The following is a 17,355-nucleotide window of genomic DNA, read 5'->3' on the forward strand; positions in this document are numbered from 1 at the left end:
GCCTAGTCTCTAATCTTGGTAGTACTTCTGAGAATTCTCGTAAATCTTGGTCTCTCCCAAGCTCACTAGAACCTAGTTCTCTCAAAAAAAATAAAACACCCAAAAGTAGATGATTATTTTAGAAACCTGTCAGATCCAGAGGAAAATGGAACTAATATTGAAAATAGTAAAATAATTAATATTAGTTTTTCAGTTTGGTAAGAATAGTACAAACGTATTTTTTGAGCCATTTGAGAGGAAGTTGTCAAATTACTGCTCATTTGTCCCCAAATATCCTATATAATAAAAGGCTAATATGCAAATCGACCGAACCGCAGAATGACCGGTTGCTATGACGTGCACTGACCACCAGGGGACAGATGCTCAATGCAGGAGCTGCCCCCTGGTGGTCAGTGCGCTCCCACAGGGGGAGCACCACTGAGCCAGAAGCCGGACTCATGGCTGGCAAGCGCAGGAGCAGTGGCGGGAGCCTCTCCCGCCTCTGTGGCAGCTCTGAGGACCCCTAGGGGAATGTTTGCCTGCCGGCTTAGGCCTGCTCCTGTAAGCCAGCAGGCGGACATCCCCCGAGGGGTCCTGGACTGTGAGAGGGCACAGGCCGGGCTGAGGGACTCCGCATCCCCCAGTGCACGAATGTCGTGCACCAGGCCTCTTATTCCAATATATATTTCTTACACAAGTACATTTTCCTGTATCACCAAGGTTTGCCTTTTATCAAATGGATCTATATGTAAATTAGATTTAGTTGTCATGTTTCTTTGGTCTTCTTCAATCTGGAACCGTTTTTGAGCCTTTTCTTGACTTTCGTAATTTATAAATTTTGAATATTCTGTAGATAAGTTATTGTATAGAATATACCTCAATTTGTTGTTTTTTTATGTTTCTTAATGATTGGATTCAGGTAGTACATTTTCAGTAGGACTATCCCGGAAGGATTGATGTGTTCTTTTTGAATCCTTTCAAGTGGAACTATTTTTGATTTGTCCCTACTGGTGTGACCTCTTCATTAAGTTTCTGTCTGCTAGGTCTCTCTGTTATAACATTATTCTTTGTCCCTTTAAAATTAATAGTAAGTGTTTTTTATTTGTATTTTTAATCAATTAGTACTCTGATTTGAAGGAGTACTTGGAGACTATAAACATACTGCTTCTCATCACACTTTATCCTCTGATTTTTAGCATCTGATGTTATTTCTTGGCTGAATTATTACTGTGATGGTTCCCAGATGGTGATTTTTCTATTTAATCTTGATCCCATTTTATACTAAAAATGTATTTACTTGAAAGCCAACTTTTAGAAGTGGCATAAAGTTTGTACGGAGTTTGTAGTCTCTTCGCAAAAGAGGATCACAAGCTAAAATCATTTTTAAGCAAACAAGACAAAGAATATTTGGTTTAATGTTTTTCAATATTAGAAAAAAAACAAAATGTAAGTAAAGAAAATTTTTTCTGCGACAGGTGTCTAAAAGTATAGCAGTCTAAAAATGTAGGTGATCAGAAGTGTTCTTTATTTATAAAATACAAATTATTTCCAGCAGTTAGTAATGTTTAACTGGTATTGGTAGGTAACCTACCAAAGTTAAATTGTGTTGATAGCTGAGTTTAGTGGCAAAACTAAGTGCATTTGTATACATTAAAGTAAAAATAAAATATTTTTATATCATAAAGTATTACATATTATATGTATACCATATTTGTTGTGTATAATTTTCAGTATACTAAATATCGGATTTGATGGATCAAAATTTAGGTTTTTTTTTCTCATTATTATTTCTAAATTTAGGGTTTTTTCCCTAGTAATTAAAGTGTTGTGGTCTCTTGCTCTTATTTTTGAGCAAGCCGTTATAGTAAGTTACTTTAACTCTACTAGACTTTTAAAATTTTGTCCAATTTGGGTTTTTTTCATCTTTAAACCCATTCAATGGTTAAGTATCTTATTCTTATAAAACATTTATAAGCATTACCTTGATAACCAGTAACTGATTGTACTTTAAGACTACTACCAGTATGACATTCAATATTAAGATTACCTTACAATGTTCTGAACTCTCTTTAGAAGCCATAATGTTACACCAGCCTGACATGGAGTTTTGAAGCCAGTAGACTTGTGGTCTAGCCCTGATTCCATAGTTTCTGATTCTGTGACTTTGGAAAGTCAGTTAACATTTCTGAACCTCAGCATTGTCATCTATACATAGAGATAATAATTGAAATGAAAGTACCTTGAAATTATGATGTGCTATACACATGTGATTATCCTATCTAATAAAGAGGGAATATGCTAATTGACCGTCACACCCTCACAAAGATGGCGGTGCCCACAGCCAATGAGGGAATATGCTAACTGACTGCCACGCCTTCAATGATTGTGGCGCCCAGTCCCCTCAGCCCTGCTGGGATGGCAGGTGCACGGCACGGCCGGGCCCACCCCCAGTCGGGTCTGGCCGCTCTGCGCATCTGCCTCTAGACTCCCTCAGCCCCCCAGCCGCCCAGGGCCAGCCCGAGGCACAGGCAAGCCTTGGATGGTGGCTGCCCAGCTGCCCAGGGCCACCCGAGGTGCAGTGAGCCTTGGATGGCGGCTGCCCAGGGCCGGCCCGAGGCTTGCCTGTGCCTTGGATGTCGGCTTCCCAGCCGACGCCCGAGGCACAGGCAAGCCTCGGATGGCGGCTGCCCAGCAGCCCAGGGCTGCCTGAGGCTCAGGTAACTAGGGCCGGCTGAGGCTAGCGCTGCCAGCAGTGGCAGCAGCAGAGGTGTGATGGGGGTGTCGCCTTCCCCTGATCGCCGGGTCGCCTCCCGCCCCTGAGGGCTCCCAGACTGTGAGAGGGGGCAGGCCGGGCTGAGGGAACCCCCTCCAGTGCATGAATTTTCATGCACCGGGCCTCTAGTAGTAAATATAAATCTGGATATGGTATTTACTTAGTAAGGTTGGACTGTAAGTTAGATTAGGGTAGTATTCCCCAAAATATATTTCACAATTACTAACTTTTTAATATTTATTACTTATATTAGTTTATCTATTCATTTATTTTATGTGGCTTTTCCCATATGTATTTGACTTTAGTATCTTTTATTCATAGAACGTGTTTTGGTTTTCTCATGTCCCATGAAATACACTTTGATAAATGATGGCCTAGTGCTGGAACTATAATTGAATTATGAAACAGTTATCCAGATTTGCTGGTTATGTTCCGTCTTTAGCCTTGAATGACATCCATCATTGATAAAATTGTTTAATAGTGGACTCATTCTGAGGGACATAGTTATTTAGATAGTGATAAAAAAAGCCAGCAAAGGAGAGTAATTTGAATTCATTTAAGAATTTTCTGATAATGATGTAGGATAATTTTACTATATGTATCAAGATGGTTTATAGTAATATTTTTGAAAGTGTCAATTTTTATGTCTAAAATTACTCAACATGTGATATTTTATTAATTGAAACAGACAAAAAAGTGATAGTTCCCTTGAATCTAGTTTTTATGAATATCAGAGAACATTTCCCTGGCAATCATACAACCTAGAATGTAATTCTAGTTTTGCTTTATGTGAAAAACCTTGTGGAGATCATTACTGATCTCTGGGACTTAATTTCATGATATGTAAAATGGCAGGATTGAATAGATACAAAGTTTTGTGCATATATGGAAATTAAGCCATATTTGAGTCCGTCTGTTGACTCTGCAAAGTCATTTCATCTTGGTGGTTTGTAAATCTGTATTTCTGTATTGGGAGTCGAGGGAATGAGCTCTGTTACCCTCTCTTGGCCTGTTTCTTTTCTATGACAGATGGGATTTCATTGTTTAAGAGGGAAGAAATTTGATAGTTATCGCTCACATGTAGTCATCATGGTTAAGTGGTTTGCTGGCTGAAGGCTCCACAGCATCTGCCCTGTAACCCTGTGTGTGTGTGTGTTTGAGTGAGTGTGTTTGAGAGGGGTTGGGGGTGGGGGAGAGAGAGAGAGAGAGAGAAAGAAAGAGAGGTATATATTGCAGTGCTGGGCCCAGAGGATCTCCCCTGTAATCTTGTGTGTATGCATGTATGCATGATGTGTTGCAGAGTAGATTTTCTTCACCAGAATCAGATGATTCTCAAAGGAAATGGAGGTGCTAGGTGATTAAAACTAATAGGTGTCCATTTTAGGTAATGACATTTTAAAATTTAGTTTCTGGAACTTATTCATCAGTACAATCAAACATACAAAGAAATAAGCTGTGATTGGGGAGCTTTTATTCTATTAAGGGTTGCTGAAGGAAAAATAAAATCAAAGTTCACACAAACATCATTTTAATATTTTAAGCATGTGACATACAAATAATTCTACTAATCTCTTAAGATTACCTAAAGCATAAAAATTCAATAAATAATAAAACCAACTGGGCCAGTGTGGATCAGCGTCTCAGTGGTCGAACATCAACCCATAAACCAAGAGGTTGCAGATTTGTTTCCCTATCAGGACACATGCCTGGGTTGCAGGCTCGATCCCCAGTAAGGGGCATGCAGGAGGCAGCTGATCAATGTTTCTATCTCTCTGTCTCACCCTTCCTCTCTCTATAATCACTAAAACATATTTTAAAAACAACACAGAACACACAAAAAAACTTTAGTTCCTTATATATTTCCATTGCAAAGTTTACCCCAGTTTATATATTTGAAAGGACTCACCAAACTCCACAGAGCAATCTCAAAGTAAGGTTTTATTTAAAGTCAAAGGATGTGCTGCAGTGGGACAAATAAGGCAGGCAAAACTTCTAACAGATGCCCATATGCAAGCCATATGTGCACACATGGATTGTGCTGAGTCTCCTAGCTCCAGTCACCAAGATCTGACTTCTAGGAAAGCAAAGAGAAACTAGCAAGGAAGCCCTTTAAATAATAAAGCCATTCTTGCCAAACCAGTTAAACCAATTCACAATCTTCAGTAAAGCTACTGTACTGGGGTCACAAGGGAAGTTTGGGGAGTTTTGGACCTTAAACAAGCACATCATAAATCCCACTGCATTTAGCCAAGAGTCAAAAACCAGATATGTACCCTGGCCAGTGTGGCGCAGTGTTTAGAGCGTCAATCTGTACACTGAAGGATCGTGGGTTCAATTCCCGGTCAGAGGGCACATACCTGGGTTGCAGGTTCCATCCCAGGCCTGGTCAGGGCACCTACGTAAAGCAACCAATTTATGTATCTCTCTCATATCCATGTTTCTCTCTTTCTCCCCCTTTTTCCCTCTCTTCCACTTTGTCTTAAAAAATGAAAAAGGAAAAAATAACCTCAGGTGATGATAAACAAAAACAAAAAGGCAACCAGTTATGTATGTGTATCTAGTTCAACTGTATATCAACTCTGTCATTACATGAATTAAGGAAAGAATATCCTCCCCATTTCAGACTAGTGTTAGTAACTCATTCTGAGTCATTGTTTTTCTTAGAACATCGCTGTTCAATAGAAATATATTGTGAGCTGTATATATAATTTTTAAATTTACTAGTAATCATACTAATAGTAAAAACAAACAGGTTTTTCAGTTTAGACCCTCCCTTTGACCTTCCCTAGAGATAATATGTAGGCTCAGTTGTATTTCAGCTTCAGGCCCAGACAAGCAGCAAAATCTCAGGACCAGCTGCATTGGATAATAACCCCTGCCTTGGTGTCAACCAACAAATCAATTAGTGGAGACCCTGGACCCTTAAAGGACATATCTAGAAAGCTTCTGAATATTCTATTGAGGTCTCCCTCTGGGACCTCCCCTACAATCTCCATCCTTGAAACTCACTGCACTCTCCCTCCTCCTCACCATTTCCTCCTCCCCTCCAGGCACATCACCTTTACCTTCCTCACTTCTAAGCTCCAAGAGCCCTTCCTTTGCCTCTGTAACTTGTTTCCTAAACCATTTCTTCTATGAATTACTTCTTCTACCTCTGTGGTTTTCTAAATGTCCTCTTTAAAAAAAGGTAAAGTTAATTTTATTTATTTATTTTTAAATGTGTTTATTGATTTTAGAGAGAAAGGGAGAGGAAGAGATAGAAACATTGATGAGAAACATCAATTGGCTGCCTCCTGTACCCCGCCCCTCCCTCCACTGGGGATTGAGACCGGGCATGTGCCGTGACCAGAATCAAACCAGTGACCTCTTGGTACATGGCACAGTGCTCAATCCACTGAGCCACACAGGCTGGGCAGAATTAATTTTAATAATAAAATTATTATTTAACCCAAAATATGCAAAATGTTATCATTTCAATATGTAATCAATATACAAAACTGAAATATTTTACTTTTTTGTGTACTCTTTGAAATCTGGTATGTATTTTATACTTATAACACATCTTAACTTAGACTACATTTCAGTGCTCAGTAGTCACGTGTGAGTGGTGGACATCAGCTGTAGCCTGAGAGTATGCTCCAATTGCTGCACACAACTGTATCAGTTAGAAAATGTGCTCTGCATTCTAAATGCAAAATTAAAAACTTAGGAAGCATTCATTTTTAATACATCTTCATTCATTCATTCAATAGACATTTACTGATCACTTCCTCTGTACCTGAGATTAAATACTGGATATATATTGCCCTTGAACTCATAGACCAGTGAATAAAAATGACCTATAAAACTGATAACTATTATATTATAATAAATGCTGATAAAAGCATGCATAATATGTGGAAACAGAAGTACGTTTTTTGATAAAGAGTATGTAGGAAGATTTCACAAATTCAGGTTATATGAGCTTGATCATAAAGATGAGTGGGTGTTATGAGATAAAAAAGAACATAAATGGTCATTTTAGTCAGGCGGTACAAAGACATAATAAAAAACACAGTGTTCTTGGAAAATTGCGAATAGTTTAATATGACCAGAGTTTAAACTTCCTCTGGGAAAGTAGCAGGAAACACAGAGAGAGACACATATCAAGACATGAATGTATATCATAATATACTAAAGAGTTTGGCTTTCAGGATGGTGACCCGGTAAATGATTTTACCATGACAAATGTGACATTTACATTTTGGAAATATTACTTTGTTGGTAGTGTATCCGGTGAGCTGGGGGCAGAAATGGGAGGCCAATTAGGGAACCATTGCATTAGTAAACAATAAATAATGAAGAGTTCATTTGTGACAGCAAATAGGAAGAACTGGACATACCTGAATAAAATTTTGGAATTAGAATCAACAGGACTTGGACCAATTAATTTGCTGTGGCTGGGTGGCTTACGGGAATGGGAAGCAGGGCATAGTAGACAAGATGAAACCATACGTTATGTTGAGGTTTATGTGATTTATCCAGTGAAGTTTTATAATTAACTAGATATTTTCAACAATTTACCAAGGTAATTCACAGGCAGTTGAAAGAACAAGCACAGATTTTTGCTACTCAGATGGCATAGCAAGTAAGAAGTAAAATGACACCTAGTGGTGAAATCTGGTGATCTTGTAAGCATCCTTTAATTGATATATGCTTTATAAAATATTAGCTACTGCCTTAATGATTTGATTTAGAAAGTGGTTAATCTTGGAGTACTGATAAATAAACCTTTCTGAAACATAAGCAATAATTGGTGAAATACTTTTAAAGATCTGAGTTGGGGGTGGGGGGACGCGTGGAAACACAGTATGCACATAGAAAGGACTAACTACCAAGCAGGATTAATGAAGATCACTATAAAAACTGCAACATTTTTGATTTACAGAGATAATGAAACTATGCTATTAGTATTCTAGCAGGGGATGGAAAAACGTTTACTTATAAAGAAATAAAAATTAGACTGCTTTAAACTTTATTATAAGTTTAAATGCTAGACACAATAGAGCAATGTCAAAAGACTACTAAGCAAAACAAAAAGTTAAGAATTTTGGCCGAAACCGGTTTGGCTCAGTGGATAGAGCGTTGGCCTGCAGATTGAAAGGTCCCAGGTTCGATTCCGGTCAGGGGCATGTACATTGGTTGCGGGCACATCCCCGGTGGAGGGTGTGCAGGAGGCAGCTGGTCGATGTTTCTCTCTCATCGATGTTTCTAGCTCTCTATCCCTCTCCCTTCCTCTCTGTAAAAAAAATCAATAAAATATACTAAAAAAAAAAAAAAAAAAGAATTTTGTACCTAGCCAAGTTTTATGTAAGATATATAAGCTCAGACTTGAAAAGGTTTCAGCAAATAAAATACCCAATATCCTTCTTTAAAAATTGTTCTAGCCACTGAAAGGTTACCAGCGAATATTGAAATAAGTTAAATTGAGTTATATCTGAATCATTGTTTTACTTTATTAAAAGTATGTTACAATAATTTTTGAAAGCAAATGTAAAATTTGCATCTGTAATTACAAATTATATCAGTCTGATACTCCCATTAGAGCTTTGGGTGGTAGAAGATAAAAGTCTGATGCTGGCCTTCTTCAGAGTCGAAGAAACATTTAAACATTTAAATGCTTTACTTGGAAGGTCCTGTCTCTCAACAGATTGAAATAGAGGTTGATGTTCTTACATTTCTATACAGCACAAGGGACTTCTTTTCATATTTAAATTTCCTTTTTGCCCTCATACCTTTCTTGTTTCCTCAATTCCCTCTTCCACCTCAACAGTCTAGTCTTCTCTCCGAGCAGTCCTTTTCAGTCCCTTAGTCTGGTGTTCTACTTACCTCCATCACTAGTCACTTCGTGGTTCTTACATGTTGGGGGTTTAAGATTCCACTGCAGGTTATAAATACGTGCATGCCAACTGGTATTGGAGCATCTAATCTTGCCTTAAGATCCTAGGGGATCACTTCTTCGTTATTTATAAAGATTTCATGTAATAAAGGTGACATTTTATATTAATGGGGAAAGCTATAATGCTACACTTTAGATATGTGCACTTTATTCTCTGGCAGTTATAGCTCAAAATATTAAATTTTCACTGAGATGACTGATAATGTATTAATTAAATAGAGGAAAAGTAACTTCCCTATACCAAAACATACTTTGGAAATCAGTAATCTAATCTAATAATAGACAAATATGCAAATTGACCGCACCTTCGCTATGCCCAAGCCACGCCCACCAACCAAACCATGCCCACCAACCAATCAGGACGAATATGCAAATTATCAAAACAAAGATGGCGGCTAATTTGCATATCGCGACAGCGTAGAAAGAAGCCAAGAGCTGCAGAAGGGAGCAAAGCTGCAGAGAAGCAAGCAAGCTGGGGGGTGGGGGGGGTGGGGGGGGTGAAGCGGAGGCGGGGCCGGGGGAGAAGGAAGTTGAGCAGGCGGGGCCGGGGGAGAAGGGAGGAGCAGAGGCGGGGCCAGGGGAGAAGGGAGGAGCGGAGGCGGGGCCGGGGGAGAAGGGAAAAACAGGCGGGCTGGCAGAGAAGGCGGGCCGGGGGAGAAGGGAGGAGCGGAGGCGGGGCCGGGGGAGAAGGGAAAAGCAGGCGGGCTGGCAGAGAAGGCGGGCCGAGGGAGAAGGGAGGAGCGGAGGCGGGGCCAGGGAAGAAGGAAGGAGAGCGGGCTGGCAGAGAAGTTAGAAAAGCAGGCGTGCTGGTGGAGAAGGCGGGGCGGGGGACAAGGGAGGAGAGCAGGCAGGGTGGGGTAGAGTGCAGCAGGAAACCCTATTGCAGGATTTTTCCTGCAACGGGAACGCTAGTCTATCTAATAATAGAGTAGTATGCAAATCATCACTCCGCTACACTCACAAGCCACGCCCACCAGCCACGCCCCAGCCACGCCCACCATTCATTCTGAGTGAGTATGCAATTAAACTGAAAACATGGCGGCAGCCCCGCCCCCCAGCCTCTCCAGGTCTCTGGGAGTTGGAGAAGTCAGGCGCCAGCACCTGAGGCTGGGTGCGGCTGGGAGACGAAGAAGCCGCCTGCCCCATGATCCCAGGCTGCAGCCAGCCTCAGAAGCCTCAGGTCCACCTGCCCCACGTCCTGGGAAGACTGAGAAACCGGGCCCTGTGCCTGAGGCTGGGTGCGGCCTGGAGACGAAGAAGCTGCCCGTCCCATGATCCCAGGCTGCAGCCAGCCTCAGAAGCCTCAGGTCCGCCTGCCCAACGTCCTGGGGAGACGGAGAAACCGGGCCCCAGCACCTGAGGCTGGCTGCAGCCACGGAGACCAAGAAGCTGCCTGCCCCGTGATCTCAGGCCTCAGCCAGCTGGAGAAGCGGTTCACCCCACGTCCTGGGGGAGACAAGAAACCAGGTGCCAGTGCCTGAGGCTGGCTGCAGCCCGGGAGATGAAGAAGCCGTCTGCCCTGTGATCCCAGGATGCAGCCAGCAGCAGAAACCTCAGGTCCGCCTGCCCCACCTCCTGGGGGAGACTGAGAAACCCGGCCTCAGCGCCTGAGGCTGGCTGCGACCTGGGAGATGAAGAAGCCGCCTGCCCCGTGATCCCAAGCCGCAGCCAGCTGGAGAAGCCGCCCTCCCCACGTCCTGGGGGAGACAATAAACCGGGTGCCAGTACCTGAGGGTGGATGCGATCTGGGAGATGAAGAAGCCACTTGCCCTATGATCCCAGGCTACAGCCAGCTGGAGAAGCTGCCCACCCCATGTCCACCCGCCCCACGTCCTGGGAGAGATGGAGAAACTGGCACCAGTACCTGAGGCTGGCTGCAGCCCGGGAGATGGAGAAGCCGCCCACCCTGCGGTCCTGGGCACCAGTACCTGTGGCTGGCTGCAGCCCGGGAGATGGAGAAGCCGCCCACCCTGCGGTCCTGGGCACCAGTACCTGTGGCTGGCTGCAGCCCGGGAGATGGAGAAGCCGCCCACCCTGCGGTCCTGGGCACCAGTACCTGTGGCTGGCTATGGCCTGGGAGACAGAGAAGCCACCCACCCTGCAGTCCTGGGCACCAGCACCTGCGGCTGGCTGTGGCCTGGGAGACAGAGAAGCCACCCACCCTGCGGACCTGGGCACCAGTAACTGTGGCTGGCTGTGGCCTGGGAGACAGAGAAGCCACTCACCCTGTGGTCCAGGTGCCAGCACCTGCAGCTGGCTACAGCATGGTAGATGGAGAATCCGCCCACCCTGCAGTCCCGGGCACCAGCACCTGTGGCTGGCTGTGGCCTGGGAGACAAAGAAGCTGCCCACCCTGCAGTCCTGGGCGCCAGCACTTGCAGCTGCAGCACAGGCGAAGCCCCCTGTCCACCATCCCCTAAGGCTGCAGCCAGCCTGGGCGCCTATGGCTGACCAGAGGGAGAGAAGCCCGGATCCTGGGTGCCTGTGGTCAGCTGGAGGAGGGAATCCTGGGTACCAGGTGTGGGCCGAGGCAGAGGTAGTTAGGGGCAATCAAGCCAGCAGGGGAGCAGTTAGGGACAATCAGGCTGGTAGGCAGAAGCAATTAGGGGCAATCAGGCAGGCAGGTGAGCAGTTAGGAGCCAGCAGTTCTGAATTGTGAGAGGGATGTCCAACTGCTGGTTATCCCATGAGGGGTCCCAGATTGGAGAGGGTGCAGGCCAGGCTGAGGGACACACTCCCCGTCCCCCCCCCCCCCGTGCACGAATTTCGTGCACCGGGCCTCTAGTTAAATATAACAAATGAAATATAAAGCAATTACAAGAAATTGTAAAGAAAATGTATATGATTTTTATGTGGAGAAGGACTTCCTAAGCAAGTAACCAAAGATGGGAAAGACAAAAAAGGCTGATAGGTTTTTGTAGACATGTAGACATACACGCGTACCTCATTATACACAAATGGGATCATACCATACAAGTCGCTTCTCCCTCAACCTTTATCCACATTTGCAGCCCAATCCCCTTTCCTGCCCTAATAGCTAAGCTATGTTAAAAATTGTACAGGTGTTCTTCTAAAATATATATATTTCTAAAATCATACATATTAATAATTTATAACCATGATTTTTTGTTATTGTTTTACATAAAGTAGAATTATATTGGGATTCTTTTGCATCTTGTTTTTCTTAATCCACTGTACTTTAGGAATCTCTTCCATGTCATCTGGCATAACTCTTAATTTCTTCATTTTAGTGGCCATGTAATGTAGCCAATTTATTCAGCAATTCCAAATTAATGGGCATTCACTTTGTTTTCAGTTCTTAATCCCTACTGATGATGTTGCCATTACTATCCTGTACACATTTTATAGAAATTGTTCTCAATTCCTAATAAATGTTCTCAGACTGCTTTCAAAAAAAGGCTGTGCCCTCTATATTTCTACTAGCCATGAGTTTCTCTTTTCTAGTGTTCCTGCCAGCAGTAACTCCCATTTAATTTTGTAACTTCCTGTTTGCTCAAGGTCTCAAAGTTGTCCAGAGATGAGGACAAAGTTGTGACAGGGACCTTGGCCTTCTCCTTTCCCAGGTCTTTCCTGGGCATGAACATGGCCTTACACATGTGTGCAGCCTTTTTGATCCCCAGGAATATGTGTAGTTTGGGAGGATTTTCTTTTAAATTCCTACCCAGGCTCTTTCTTATGTGTTTCAAATGAAACCACAGCCTTAGGCAGCTGGATATTGCCAGCAGGTTGCTATTATTTCTGTGATGCCCTACAGGGTAGGGTATTTTGTCTCTCTGAGCTGATGTCTCTATCAAGTAAAATTGCACAGCACCTTGGGAGTATAGTTTTCCAGGCAGCTGCAAGTTGGGACAAAATGTTAATTGTGCTCCCGGGAAGCTGGTTTTATTGGAACTGCAAAAGAAAAGAAAAAATAAAAAAGAGTCCTCTGTGTTTGCTGATACCTTTTCCTATCTCTACCTGGCCACCTAGCTAGGAGTGAATGGGATGGGAATAGCACTCCATCAAAATGTTTCAGTCCTCCTTGTCTCTGAGGTGCAGTTGTTTTTATGGAGTAGACAATGTTCCACTCGTTTTGTGGCTTTGGTTAATTTCCAGCCTTTTGAAGAATTTAACTTTAGTTGTTTTGCTAGTATTTCAATTTCTGTGGGAAAGTGAGATCACGGAGGTCCTTACTGTCATTCTGGAAGTTAATCTCATTTCCTTGTTTCCTTAGCTGTTCATAGGCATTGAGTCCACAATGTGAACTTCAAAATCATTTTAATCAAATTCAAGAAAGGCTTTGGGGATTCTAATTACATTACATTTATAAATTAATTTTGGAAGAATTGATATTTTGGGATTTTAAGTTTTCTTAACTGGAAACATGACAAGACTGATAGATTTCATTATTTATTTATTTTTTATTTTATTAAATATATTTTATTGATTTTTTACAGAGAGGAAGAGAGAGGGATAGAGAGTTAGAAACATCGATGAGAGAGAAACATCGATCAGCTGCCTCTTGCACACCCCCTACTGGGGATGTGCCTGCAACCAAGGTACATGCCCTTGACCGGAATCGAACCTGGGACCTTTCAGTCCACAGGCCAACGCTCTATCCACTGAGCCAAACCGGTTTCAGCAGATTTCATTATTTAAATGTGTACATTTAAAAATGTACAATTTCTTAAAACTGCTAAGAATTCAGTTACAAATGACACCAGGGAAAATATTAGCAATATATGATAGGTACAATGTTAATGACCTTTGAGTATTAAATTTATTTTTAAATATGGAGATTACATACAAACATGGATAAAAGATATAAGCTATTTTTAAAAGAAGAAATACAAATGACCAGTAAGCCTAAGAATAGTTAGGGATTAAAAATACAAATTAAAATGAGATTCCCTTTGCACCTATCAAATCAGAAAAAAATAATGTTTGGGTAAGGTGTGGCAAAATACTACATCGCTGATGGAAGTATAAATTGGTACAGTCTTTCTGGAATACAGTTCTACTCACATGTCCCTTTTTTAGGAATTAATCCAAAGGAAAAATTATTAATTATTCATTTATTAAATAGTTACTGAGCACCCACTGTATGCCAAACAATGTTTGTCACCAGGTACATACATCAACAGAAAGCATAGAAATCTTTGCCTTCATGTAATTTACATTCTTGTTGGTGAGGCAAACAAACAAATGAAATATAAAAGTCTATTAGAATAAGATAGGTACTATGGAGATGGGGAAACTGAAAAGAAAGATAATTGTTGGGGTAGGAGTGTGTGTTTGGGATCTAAGAAAAATATTGTTTAAAATGATTAATCTCTAAGAAATGGGCACAGATTTCTTATTTTCTTTATATGTTTCTAAGTTGTTTCTATAATGAACTTGTAGAAATACATAACAGAAATCAACAAATATTTTTTTAAATACTCAGAATTTTTGGACAGTATGAGTCCCTGACACATTTTCTAGCAGCCTTCTAGATATTACAACAGATGGATTTTTACTTCAGGAGAATAAATATAAATGAATTTATTAGCATAGGGTTTAGCCTGTCACACTTGGGTAAAAATCTGATTTATATTTCTTTTTCTCATATTTGGCTATCTTAAAACTTGAATTAATTGACCAAATTGAAATTTTATTTTTCTTTTCTGAAATTAAGGACATTGGGAAGATTGTCAATTTCTCTTACTAGAATTATATTGCATAAGTGTTGTTAGAAAATTATTCATTTTATTTACTTTTTAGCACTGAATTTCAAGCAGTAAATTTACTTGGTTATTTAAAATATTTTGTATTAAATACTTCTACCAGAATCACGTTTTAATGTTTCATGATGGATTTCATTATATTTCACTTTCATTTTATAAGCTATCAATGTAAGAATTTAGAGTAACTTAGAATTTTAGAATTTAATACAGGAAAATATATTTTAGGAAAACAGTTAAAGGATGGGAAGAAGCCAGAACCATGCAAACCTATCCTCAAGGTGGAATTCAAAACGTCTAGATCTGGGTAAGATTTTATTTCATTGCCAATATTCATTGTATATAATTGCTCAAATAGCACTGAAGGCTAAAGACCTACTTTAGAATGGTCTATCTCTGTCTTAAATTTTACGCTTTCTTTATTTCACAAAATAACTAAAATTGGTAAATTTAGGATAAAATCCATTTTTGTTTTTTCTCTGTCTTTAGCAGTTTTGCTATATATCCTGGAAAGTATGAATTATTTTTCATATCAAACTTCATACATTCTGTTAGATGAGTCTTCAGTTAACATAGAGTTTATTCACTACTGAAAATTGCAAAATAGCAATGAAGAAAAAAATGATTTAAAATTAACCTATTTATATTATATATATTAATTGTGAAATTTTATATGTATTCTTCAAAACTTAAATCTCATCATAAGAATATTTGGCAGTTCCAAAAATAAGTACAGTTTAATATTAAAGGAAATTAGTTGAATTTGAAGACATTGATTGCCTCTCTATATAAATTAAATATAAGAATTAAATGGTTTTTACACTTTATATACCTTACATATATTTTTTGTTTGCACCAAATGTTATATTTTAAAATATAATTTTGGGAAAAAATTTATTTTTTTAATTCTACATCTCTTTATACTTTAAAGCAGTTCTTTTACTTATGTTCTAGTTTCCCAGAAAAAGCATATAGTTTTACTTCTATAGCTATGTAAGAGAGTGAACTTACGTAGTATATATAGTCTAGCGGGTCTCAAATTTTGGTTCTTAGATTGGTATTTTTCCCCTTTGATCCTGTTTAGCCTTCCTCTCTAATCCAGCAGATATACTGTGTTCTGACAATAGGTTGAATGTACTTTAAGAGTAGTAGCATTGGCTTAATTGACTATGGCATCCCTTACTATGTGACCTTTGACACAGAGCTATTTGACTTTGTGCTTTAATTTCCTCATTGATGACATAAATGTGATAATAGGTCAAATTGTTGTTGTGATAACTTGAAATAATTGTGTATTTAAAACATTTCACACAGTGCCTACCTAGCACATAATAAACTTTCTATAAATGGTTGCCCTTATTTTTATTAGGAAACTTCCTACTATCAGTTGTTTCTTTTATTTGCTACATTTGTCCACTGGCAAAGGAACATAAATAGTAAAAATATGGCAGGAAAGGAAGTGAGGGGGGAAATGAAACAGAAAAAAAACCTGTATTTATAATCCTATATAATAAAAGGCTAATATGCAAATTGACCAAACGGCAGAACAACTGATCACTGGAATGACCAGTTGCTATGATGCACATTGACCACCAGGGAGCAGACACTCAATGCAGGAGCTGCCCTCTGGTGGTCAGTGTGCTCCCACAGGAGAAGCACCACTCAGCCAGAAGCCCTGAACCAGGCTCACGGCTGGCAAGTGCAGCAGTGGTGGCGGGATACTCTCCCGCCTCCGTGGCAGCACTAAGGATGTCTGACTGCCGGCTTAGGCCCACTCCCCCATCCCCCTGCCCCGCCCCCCCATCACCTAAGACGTCAGTCAGACATTCCCTGAGGGCTCCCACACTGCAAGAGGGCGCAGGCTGGGCTGAGGGACACCCCCCACCCCAGCACACGAATTTCATGCACCAGGCTTCTAATACAACATAAAATGAATTGTCTAAACATTTAAACTAACAGTCCTAATTATCTTCTAAATTATCTGTTCATTTTAACAGATATTGATTGGCAACAAAGGCAAAAGTCCAGGGAAGATTTATTTTTATCTCCTTTTGTTCCCATTTTCATTCCTGAATAATGGTAATATTTATGAGTTCCCATGTTTCTTCCAGGATGGCAGCAATACTTTTCCTTTTATAGGATCTAAAATGAAAAAGAAAAAAAAATCTAGCTGTTTTGTGTGCATTTGTAGATTCTATAAAACAAATCAATAGGATCATCCTCTTATAACAGTCTTCTCCAGCTTTCCAATTTTTTTTTCCACCTTATGACATTCGTAAGTTAAACGGTTTCTTTTTTCTTATTCCATTGCCTCTTTCCTTGACATAGGTCCCTAGAATTCGAATGTGTAGCCAGTGTTGACAAATTACTGCACTCCCCCTCCCACCTAGAGTAGAATAACCCTCAGTTGAGTCAGCTAGACTGCTCTCACTTTTTTCCTGTTCCTAGCAAGTGTCTTGGGCAGATGCCAACAGAATGTGTGTTCTATTAGTTCCTGTTGACAAATTACCAAAGTTTATTAGAAGAGCCATTCTTCCCTTATAGGATCTTCTACATTTTCTTCTCTTTACCTGGAAATCATTCTAGGCACAATTCCCTCCCATCCTTTATAGATCAGCATAAATGTTACTACTTTAAAGATGTTTTGGCCATGTTGACTAGGTTGGGTCCCCCAGTAGTATACTCTCAAACCTCGCTTTATTGTTCCTTTCTAGAACTTATTTTGGTGATTAATAATGAAAGTATTTCTTTAATGTATGTCTTCAGCTCAATGAAAGCATGGGACATAACTGTCTCACTTGTAATTGTCTAGTTCCTAGCATAGTGTTACTGAAAGTGAGGAAGAAAATGATAGGCTGGTGTTTAGAAAAACATATCCATAAAGAATTAGCTTTTACCTCTTCATGATAAAGCATAGTTTAACTCTGCAGCATAGGTAAATT

At 40.5% G+C, this 17,355-nt stretch overlaps 1 protein-coding gene across 4 annotated transcripts in view; it reads left to right on the forward strand.

The window, feature by feature from the left end:
- STXBP5 (syntaxin binding protein 5) overlaps positions 1–17,355 on the forward strand; it is a 158,770-nt gene that overhangs the window by 57,915 nt on the left and 83,500 nt on the right. For all 4 annotated transcript variants that reach the window (XM_079781416.1, XM_079781417.1, XM_079781418.1 and 1 more), the window contains exon 9: positions 14,642–14,720. In XM_079781416.1, the coding sequence (XP_079637542.1) occupies positions 14,642–14,720 (79 nt within the window). The remainder of the gene's footprint in view (positions 1–14,641; positions 14,721–17,355) is intronic.

Source organism: Cnephaeus nilssonii, assembly GCF_951640355.1.
Source record: "Cnephaeus nilssonii genome assembly, chromosome: 9".
Classification (NCBI taxonomy): Eukaryota; Metazoa; Chordata; class Mammalia; order Chiroptera; family Vespertilionidae; genus Cnephaeus; species Cnephaeus nilssonii.